The following is a 10,048-nucleotide window of genomic DNA, read 5'->3' as shown; positions in this document are numbered from 1 at the left end:
TGGAGGCTTCAAACTCACAACCTCATAAATACCAGCAGGAGGAAATGACTAGTGCAGGAAGTGGAGGTGTTGTGATGTCGTATCCAGCGGCGTGTGATAAGGATGAGTGTAGAAACGTAGCCCATGACCATAAATGTGAAGACTGAAACAGTGACGACACCTGAGGCTTAATCAGATTCACACATTAGAAGCAACTGATCACAAAGCAAATGAGACAATGTAGTTTATTCTGTTACACATGGAGCTGAAGCTCATTGTCCTCGAATCCACAAAGATTCTTTTGAGGAACACGTGAAGCAGTGACACTGAACAGAGCTACTTCTCACAGATGAACCGTTTAGCACCACCACCATCATATTTACTCTGCGTGAGCTTCCCCTGTCGGTCAGAGTAGGCTGCCACGGAGAGTTCTGTGGGTGGGACGGACAGACCCGCCCAGAACCTGTGGGACAAACAGTCGGGTTAACTGGTCTGACCCACGTTACAGGTTCTGTCTGTGTGTGATATGAAGAGAAACTGTCTCACGTTTCTGTCAGCGGTGACTCATCCACCCACTCCCATTTGAAGACGGGTTTGTTCCCAGTCGTCCTCAGTCCGATCCAGAACTCGTCATGTTCCATCAGCCCAGAGACAAAGTCCTACAGGTTCAATGAGGACACAAACACTTGTCTGTTCACGGTTCCGGTTGGGTGTTAGAGTGACTGTCTGTGACCGTGAAGCGGCTCCAGAACTCTCACCTGCTCCTCTCTGCTGTTGATCACCACCAGGTCTGATCCTTTCCCTTCCGTACACTCTCTCCTGCCTTCAGACCACGTCTTAGCCTCAGAGGACGTGAAGTAGCAGCTGCATCCAAACCTCCTCCATCCGTCGCTACAGACTGCTCAGATCAGTTACACATGGATCAGCATCAGAACCACTTCCTTTGCTACAGGAGAGAAGGATCGAAGCGTTCTCACCTTTAGTGCTGACGTTCAGTTTATTTACTTCCTCCTGGAGCTGATGGTACTTTGCTTTCAGGTCTGGACAGAAACACATAAGTCATAAACTTCCAGATGCTGCTTCAGTTGATGTTTCCTCACCTTTGATCAGATCATGGTTGTGAGTGTGGTTGGGGCAGGATGTGCCCTGCAGCTGCTTGTCTGTGGTACCGACTGGACCTCTGTCTGACTGCACAGAAATATCTGAAGAACAAAGCAGAGAAAGCTGCAGCCCGACGCACACGGCAGCGTGAACACACAGCGCATCCTCTTACACAGGGTGGACAGGACCACGATGCCGGCCACCAGCAGGACACACAGCACTCCCAGACACAGAGCCGCGGATCTGAACCAGGTTCTGGCGCCTGGACGGGTCTGGCTCTCTGGGCCTGCGGAGAACACAGAGCGGCCGTCATCGTCTGCTGAATGAAACCAGGCTGATGGAACGTTCAGATGGTGAAAAACGTCTGATGATGACATCTTTTTGTCATGATTCGTCATCAGATTTCAGTCATTTCCATAGTTTGTTCTGTTGAATCGCTTATAAACTTTGGACACAAGGAAACAGAACCCTGCCGCGTGGACACTTACCTCCTGGTTTTGGCTGAGTGCTGCTCAGATGATTCCTGATTTGATCGGCGTTGTCGTAGATTGGCACCTCTCTCATTTCAAAGTGGTGGTTCTGGTTGTTAATCCGCGTCTTCGGCCGCTGTTTGCTGTGTTTACTGGAAGGCATTTTATTTGAAGTCAGCTCGGCTGCTGAGGCTGTTTAGGAGCAATGAGGAAGCAGCGAACCCACACGTCAGGATGACGTAGCCGGGTTAAAATAGCCTCATACTGCGGTTTCCTTCTTTGAGTCATTAGGTTTCATCAAAACAGAAACATCGAACTGAAAATACATGAACATGGGTCCATCGTCAGTTCCCTCCCCACGTCGGTTCTGTTCCCACCCCACGCAGGTTCTGTTCCCTCCCTATGAGGTTCTGTTCCCACCCCACGCAGGTTCTGTTCCCTCCCCATGAGGTTCTGTTCCCTCCCCACGCAGGTTCTGTTCCCACCTCACGTCGGTTCTGTACACACCCCACGCAGGTTCTGTTCCCGCCCCACGTCGGTTCTGTTCCCACCCCACGCAGGTTCTGTTCCCTCCCTATGAGGTTCTGTTCCCACCCCATGCAGGTTCTGTTCCCACCTCACGTCGGTTCTGTTCCCACCCCACGCAGGTTCTGTTCCCTCCCCATGAGGTTCTGTTCCCACCCCACGCAGGTTCTGTTCCCACCCCACGCAGGTTCTGTTCCCACCTCACGTCGGTTCTGTTCCCACCCCACGCAGGTTCTGTTCCCTCCCCATGAGGTTCTGTTCCCACCCCACGCAGGTTCTGTTCCCACCCCACGCAGGTTCTGTTCCCACCTCACGTCGGTTCTGTTCCCACCCCACGCAGGTTCTGTTCCCTCCCCATGAGGTTCTGTTCCCACCCCACGCAGGTTCTGTTTCCACCCCACGCAGGTTCTGTTCCCACCTCACGTCGGTTCTGTTCCCACCCCACGCAGGTTCTGTTCCCTCCCCATGAGGTTCTGTTCCCACCCCACGCAGGTTCTGTTCTGTTCGTCTCAGGCAGCTTTTCATTGAGGCGATGAAGTAAAGGTGGCACTTCATCACAGACTCTGTGCTGCCTTGCTCACAGGCCCCAGGTCAGGTTCTGTTTGATTGAGGACCCAGTGGCTCCAACAGCAGCTTCAACCTTTCATCACGTTAGTGTTTTTAACAGAAGGAAGGACGTGTTATCAGCTCAGAGGCTTGACTTCCTGACGGCCTCCTTTCTATTTTGGTGCTTCAGCGTGCGACGCAACCAGCGACTAACCCGAACCCAAACCTGAACCTGAACTGAACGCAGGAGAAACAGAAGCACTCAATGGCTTCGGGGGCTGTGGATCCAGACACAGCGAAGGTTGAATCACCGTCACTTTACTACGTTCACGCTTTAAAACTGCAGCAGAAGCTCAGATCAGGCCTGATTTTACACGAGACACAGTGAAGGTGAACTTTCAAACTATTTCTCACAGATCCAGCTTTTTGACTTGAAGGCGAAAGTTATGTCTGTGGAACAGCTCATGTCTGTGGAACAGCTCATGTCTGTGATTTAGCTCGTTTCTGTGGATCAGCTCGTTATGTCTGTGGAACAGCTCATGTCTGTGGATCAGCTCGTTGTGTCTGTGGAACAGCTCGTTGTGTCTGTGGATCAGCTCGTTGTGTCTGTGGATTAGCTCGTTGTGTCTGTGGAACAGCTCATGTCTGTGGATCAGCTCGTTATGTCTGTGGATGGATCAGCTCGTTGTGTCTGTGAATCAGCTCGTTATGTCTGTGGAACAGCTCATGTCTGTGGAACAGCTCATGTCTGTGGAACAGCTCATGTCTGTGATTTAGCTCGTTTCTGTGGATCAGCTCGTTATGTCTGTGGAACAGCTCATGTCTGTGGATCAGCTCGTTGTGTCTGTGGAACAGCTCGTTGTGTCTGTGGATCAGCTCGTTGTGTCTGTGGATCAGCTCGTTATGTCTGTGGATCAGCTCATGTCTGTGGAACAGCTCATGTCTGTGGATCAGCTCGTTATGTCTGTGGATCAGCTCGTGTCTGTGGATCAGCTCGTTATGTCTGTGGAACAGCTCATGTCTGTGGATCAGCTCGTTGTGTCTGTGGAACAGCTCGTTGTGTCTGTGGATCAGCTTGTTATGTCTGTGGAACAGCTCATGTCTGTGGATCAGCTCGTTGTGTCTGTGGAACAGCTCGTTGTGTCTGTGGAACAGCTCATGTCTGTGGATCAGCTCGTTGTGTCTGTGGAACAGCTCAATTCTGTGGATCAGCTCGTTGTGTCTGTGGAACAGCTCATGTCTGTGGATCAGCTCGTTGTGTCTGTGGAACAGCTCATGTCTGTGGATCAGCTCGTTGTGTCTGTGGAACAGCTCATGTCTGTGGATCAGCTCGTTGTAGCTCTGAAGATCATCAAAACATCTGGTGAGGAACAAATAGATCAAAGCCTTAAACTGCTGAAACTGATTTCACAGTTTAATTATTAAACTGTCCCACTTTCCCTCGACCTGCATGTGATGAGTGTAAACAACCTTTGTGTGATTTATTTTAATGGGATGTCTTTGTGCTCCTGTAAACACATGCTGAGGTGCTTTCTCTCATCTCCACTCTGCTCCACCTTGGAACCGTCTCCTGCTCGAGTCTCTGAGTGGATTCCTATGTTTGTTTCCACATATCTATTGAACGGTTCAGAGCAGACAGTGTTTATGGGCCGTGAGCAGAAGGTAGAACGGAGGCGAGTCCTCTGCAGCAGCTGCTCTCAGCAGACTCCTTCCCTCCACGTCCTTCTGAAACACAGACTCCTGATGACGAAACTTCTCTGTCCGTCTGCTTTCATACTTCGCCTTCTTCTGGGTCCACGTCATCATACTGGACTCCGTCCTGCTCCACGTTCTGTCCTCGTCTGAGCTTCTGCCTAACAGTCGTCCTCGTGTTTCACAGACACACGACGACAGGACCATCGGCTCAGCCTCCGAGCTTCTTCTGGAAAGTTACTACATTTTTCTTCTTCTTCTTTCAGGTTTCTATAGAAGCCGGTTCCTATTTCATCAGTAGATTGGCTCAGAGAAAATCAGACAATTCACAGGATGTGATCATTTCCTGTCATCATGGTTTTTCTGGTGCTGTTCCTTTTTGTCGGGGTCATTTCAGCAGAAAACAGAAGCCTCAGCTGCCGCCGGTGATCTGGCTTAAAAGCGTGGTTCCAGTGGTTCCAGTGGTTCCAGTGGGGCTCCGTTATCTTGAAAGTGAAAGCTAGACTTCACCAGTGGCACCTGAGGTGAAACCACACAAAGCAGCTTGATGCAGCAGAGAAACACACAAATACTCTTGTTGTGTCTGTAACAACTTAATAATAATGAAGGGGACTCGGAGCTCACTTGCTTTACTGTGCAGCTTAGCAAAGACTCAACATACAGATGAATGCACAGCTGCTGTAGAGTATAATGTAAGGAGAGATGTATTGGTTGGTTTGATAAGTTCATGAGTTTTCATTTTTTGTTGTTGTTCAAAATGACCAAGGCTCCACTTTCATAGAATTATAATTTTTATTTAATGGTTTGGGCTTTACAGGGCTAAACATGACATGGCTTCATCTGTGGTCAGCACCGTGCAATTGGCCCTTTTAATGAAGCTGTAACTGTGAAAAAAGGTTAAGAAACCACAACACACAGCTCCACTGCAGCCTACGCAGACAGAGAGCCCATGCCCGTCCGTCTGCGCAGACAGAGAGCCCATGCCCGTCCGTCTGCGCAGACAGAGAGCCCATGCCCGTCCGTCTGCGCAGACAGAGAGCCCATGCCCGTCCGTCTGCGCAGACAGAGACCCCATGCCCGTCCGTCTGCGCAGACAGAGAGCCCATGCCCGTCTGTCTGCGCAGACAGAGAGCCCATGCCAGTCCGTCTGCGCAGACATTACAGCTTCCTCGTGGTGGAGCCGTCACCTGAGACCCCAGACACTGACAGCGTTTCAGACATTTCAGACGTTTCAGACGCTCTTTAAATAGAGAGCTGTGTTGTCTTACATCATGACCAGCACCGTTGTTATGTATGAGGTGAATGTTGGACTCTTACTGCATGTTTGTGTTGATTATTTGGTTGGTTTTATGTTCAGTGAGGACATTTCAGGACAGAATGTATGAGCAGAGAGGAGGAACCTCGCAGACACGTATCAGCCACAGATACGTGTTCCTGCGTCAGTGTCAAATGCCTTGGGCTCATTCATCAACAGTCAGTCAGGCAACAACGCTGTTGATGTAACGCTCCACTCTTTAGCAGACGCTCCCCAGGCTTCTTTGCCGACGCAGGCCGTTTTTTGTGGCTGTCGCTCGCTGTTCTTTGGCTTCGGCTCTCGTCTGCTCTATGCAGCCACAAACGCCAACTGTGCTGACACGTTACAGTTTTATAGAGGTTTATTACTTTGTATGGGCAAATAACAAGTTGTGAAGTAGCTTCAGCGCCTCACGTGCAGAGCAGTAAACAGCCGCTAGGACAGTGACCTTTGACCTCTTGAACATTGGGACACACACGGCTACTTCTCACAGATCCAGCTCTTTATGGCGTTTTGAAACGTTGTGGTCCAGTTTCCGCGGCGACAGCAAGCAGCCGCCTGCCAGGACGTGGCCTCCAGCTCCTCTGCCCAGAAGCTGTGGAGAGATTATCATCTGAACTAACATGCATCCAAACAAATGGACCAAATGAGCAGAAGGAATTATGGGTAAAGGTCTGACACTAAGGGTCAACCAGCTGTTTCCAGCTGTGGTCACACGGCTCGTGTTGCGTCTAACAGGAGGAAGAGTCTCACCGTTGGCTCAGAGCCGACCCATCGACCCATTTCCACACGTATTTAGGTCCCGCTGGCATCCATTCCGTCCTCAGGCCGATCCAGGACTCGTTGCCCCCACTCAGCTTGCTGACGATCTCCTGGGAGTCGACAGCAGACAGCGAGACTCAGAACTGGACCGCTGCCTGGTGGACGCGCAGTGGATCCCTCACCTGCTCCTCCGGGCCGCTGATCCTCACCAGGTCCGAGCCGCGCCTCAGACAGTCCGCCCTGCTCTCACGCCAGTTCTTCCTCTCAGTGGACTTTAAATAGAAGCTGGATCCAATCTGTCTCCATCCATCAGGACAGAACTTCCCTTCTGTGAAAGGGGCGGTTTCATGTTCGTTCAGTGTTTTCCTGTTTATGTAGGAACCAGACGGACGCGACTCATAATCGTTTCAGTTTCCCACCCTTGATTTGCTGCTTCAGCGCCTGCACCTCGTCCTGCAGCCGTCGGTGCTGCTGGCTCAGTTCTCTGTGGCTGCTCTGCAACAGGCGGCAGCGCGCTGACGTGTCTGAGACGGACAGCGGAGTTAGCGGCGAGCAGGAGGTGAAGGCAGCGCAGGCTTCCTACCTGAGCAGTCGTCCTGCAGCCGGCAGTGGCTGGCGTTCAGGTTCTTGAGTCCAGTCTGAAGTTTGGCTTTTTCCAGAGAGACAGAAACATCTGGGGAGAAAAAAGCAAGAACTTTCACCTGTTTTCTGCTCTTGCTCCAACTCTGATCATGTCAAGTTTCACGGTTCTGATCCGACGCGGCCTCTTACACCGTGCAGACAGGACGAGGATCCCAGCCGTGCTCACGACGCTCAGCGCCACCAGACACAGAGCAGCCGCTCTGAGCCGGTCCCTGTGGGCCGGACGCGGCGCTGCAGACACGGGGAAACACTGTGAGCCTCCACGCCTGGTTCTGGTTCTGGTTCTGGTCTGAGGCGCAACCGCCAAATAGTTTGTGTCTGGTTTCAACTTCAGGTTTCAACCCGGGTTGAGCTGCTGACTCACCTTCGGGAGCTGCTTCCTGCGGTTCCGCCTGGTCGGGTCGGACCTCATCGCAGGCGGCCTCGTCTCTCTCCTTCTCTCCTTCGCTCTCGGCCGTTTGGCGCTGACTCGCCTTGCTTGAATCTGGTGCAGCGTTAATATCTGATGACATGTTGGGGAAGAAGCGCCTCCGCCTGCTGCCGGCGCTCTGAAGCTGGAGCTCCTCCACCTCTCATCTGGGCCAGAGACACGGAGGAAGTGGCTGCAACTGTGTAAACATCCGTCAATCATTTGATCCTGACGCATAAGAACCACTGATGACAGCAGCAGCTTCCTTCAGGCTCAGTGAGCTGAGTCCGAGCTGCTTCCTGTTCTGGAGGTGGTTCGTGTCATGTGGACGTTTCCTATCTATTGATCAAAGTGTTTCAGTCCTGGTCCAGATCCGGTTCTTCCTTTCCACACACAATCACTGGTGAAAACCTCAGCTGAGGTGGCACACACGCACGCACACACACACACACACACACACGCACACGCACACGCACACACACACACACACACACACACACGCACACGCACACGCACACGCACACGCGCACACGCACACGCACACGCACACGCACACGCACACGCACACATCCTCTTCACACCAAAGCTCCACTTCCTTGGGGGAACCAGTGAAGGTCCATAAACCTCCAGGTTCTGGTTCTGTTACACCCATGAAACCCAAACCTCCGTCCGTGGTGAGAACCGGGCCCTGCGTTTCCCTCAGCGGGGACTCGTCCACGCAGCACATCTGGGTCGCCCTCAGACCGGTCCAGGACCGTTCTCCTTCGGCCCACGGACCCGGTCCTGCAGCACTGACTCACCTGCATGTCTTTGCTGCTCAGGTCCTCTGCGCTGAGGCCGCGTTTTCACCTCGGTGGATGTGAAGCGACAGCTGCGTTCAAGTCTCCACCGTCCGGAAACAACAGGAAACAACTCACCTTCACAAGTTCACTCTCTCCTGTCGCCTGTGGCTGGTTGTCGCCTGGAGGAAACCAACATCACACCTTCAGCCTGAAACCTTGTGTGATGACGGTCCTTAGCAGTAAACTGATCCTGGAGCAGTTTTATGTGATTCAGTCAGTGAGTAACGCACGCTCGGGTTCTGAGTTTGGCCTCCTGCTTTTCTGAAGCAACAGAAACATCTGGAGGAGAAGCATTAGAATGCCGTCATCAGCCCCACAGCGAGGAAAGTGCATCTGAGCAGCTCCGTGTGAGGAAACAGCACAAAGCAACAAGCAAAGCCAGATTCAGAACGGGCCTGTGAACCCTAAGCAGGACGCGCGGCTGAGGGACGCTCTGTGGCCTGGACGGGTCTGGCTCAGCGGACCGGGGCAGAATCAGAACATCTGCGGTTGTGATGGAACTTCACACGTTGAACGCGACCCCCTGCTGTTCGGTACGGAGCTGTGCTCTTCACTCCCACCTCCAGCGTCCGGCAGGACGACGTGTATGAGGACAGGCAGAGCTGGCGCTTGACGAAGCGGACCCACATGCGCGACAGTTGCTACTCAGCTGTTCACAGTGGAATCCATCACAGGTACAGTACAGGCACAGACTCACGTTGCACGGTTTGGTGCAAAAGGCGGCGGTCGAGACAGGCAGCGTCGGCAGCAGGTTTAGCTCAGCTAAGATACGACGAGGTCAGAAAACAGGCAGGAACGGTAACTGGAATGCAAACAAAACATGCTGGAAAGTGGAGGTACCTGGCGACAATCTGGCGGAGGTCTGATGTGCGTACTGAGTGTTAAATAGCCTGTCATGACTGACTATTGAGAACAGCTGATGAATCTGTGACCGGAAGTAAAGCTCACACTTGAAATGGAATGAACAGAACCAGAAGTACTACAAAATAAAACAGGAAATGGTCACTAAGACCATGACAACAGGTAACAATGACAGAGAGCTGTGGCTCAGGGCAGGAGGTCCCCGGTTCCATTCCCGTGCCCTGAACTCGTACAGGTGTAACGACTAATAATTCATTTCATTTATAAAGTGCTGCACAAGCAAATTAAAAGCAAGCGCCCGTTTGACTTCAGCGAAACATGACATGAAGAAAAGTGTAAAGGCTTCGGCATTAATATGAGAGATTATTCATGTTAGCATCATCCTGAAATTCACCAATGACACTGCAATGATGACTGGGGGAGATGCAGCAGCCTGTAGGAGGGAGGTGGACAGTCTGGTGACGTGTGAGGACAACAACATTGAATATCAGCCACTGTTCATCCAGAGCTTGAAGTGGAGAGGAGCGGCTTCCAGTAACTTGGGGTCCACATCAGTGAGGACCTCCCCTGGACTCTTAATACCACAGCGGCTGGACTTTCTGAGGAGGTTCGGTTTGTCACCAAAGGTCCTCAGCAACGTCTGCAGCCGCACGGTTGAGAGCCTCCTGAACAGCTGCTTCACTGTGTGGTACAGCAGCTCCACGGTTAGGGACCGCACACGTCTGCATTATTATTATTATTATTATTATTATTATTATTATTATTATTATTATTATTATTATTATTATTATTACTATTATTATTATTATTATTACTAGTCAGCACCATAATGCTCAGCTCTGTGTTCTGTTTCCTGTCTGTAAGTGTTTTTGGTGCTGCCCCGTGTGGTGGAGCAGTGAACTGCGACGTCCAGTCCCAACGTCAG

At 51.7% G+C, this 10,048-nt stretch overlaps 2 protein-coding genes across 3 annotated transcripts; both read right to left on the bottom strand.

The window, feature by feature from the left end:
* Positions 1–205: 205 nt before the first annotated feature.
* LOC114866164 (C-type lectin domain family 12 member B-like) lies at positions 206–1,781 on the bottom strand. Its single transcript, XM_029167888.3, has 7 exons — positions 1,569–1,781; positions 1,253–1,366; positions 1,080–1,181; positions 957–1,019; positions 738–877; positions 526–638; positions 206–442 (listed from the first exon to the last, which is right to left on the bottom strand). Exons 1-7 carry the CDS (start codon positions 1,711–1,713, stop codon positions 316–318), a joined length of 804 nt encoding a protein of 267 aa, XP_029023721.1. The 5' UTR covers positions 1,714–1,781; the 3' UTR covers positions 206–315.
* Positions 1,782–5,950: 4,169 nt separating this feature from the next.
* Positions 5,951–7,900, bottom strand: LOC114866162 (C-type lectin domain family 4 member F-like). 2 transcript variants are annotated; one of them, XM_029167886.3, is made up of 7 exons: positions 7,376–7,895; positions 7,141–7,242; positions 6,953–7,042; positions 6,789–6,893; positions 6,552–6,697; positions 6,361–6,479; positions 5,951–6,202 (listed from the first exon to the last, which is right to left on the bottom strand). In XM_029167886.3, the coding sequence occupies exons 1-7, from the start codon at positions 7,521–7,523 to the stop codon at positions 6,088–6,090; spliced, it is 825 nt and encodes a 274-aa protein (XP_029023719.1). In that variant the 5' UTR covers positions 7,524–7,895; the 3' UTR covers positions 5,951–6,087. The 2 variants fall into 2 exon arrangements, with proteins under 2 accessions (XP_029023719.1, XP_055369087.1); XM_055513112.1 differs by lacking the exon at positions 7,141–7,242 and having other exon boundaries at positions 7,376–7,900.
* Between the last annotated feature and the right edge of the window lie 2,148 nt (positions 7,901–10,048).

This window comes from Betta splendens, chromosome 11, assembly GCF_900634795.4.
Source record: "Betta splendens chromosome 11, fBetSpl5.4, whole genome shotgun sequence".
Lineage (NCBI taxonomy): Eukaryota > Metazoa > Chordata > Actinopteri > Anabantiformes > Osphronemidae > Betta > Betta splendens.
The sequence above is the reverse complement of the archived record's forward strand: the minus strand, read 5'-3'. Positions and strand labels throughout refer to the sequence as shown.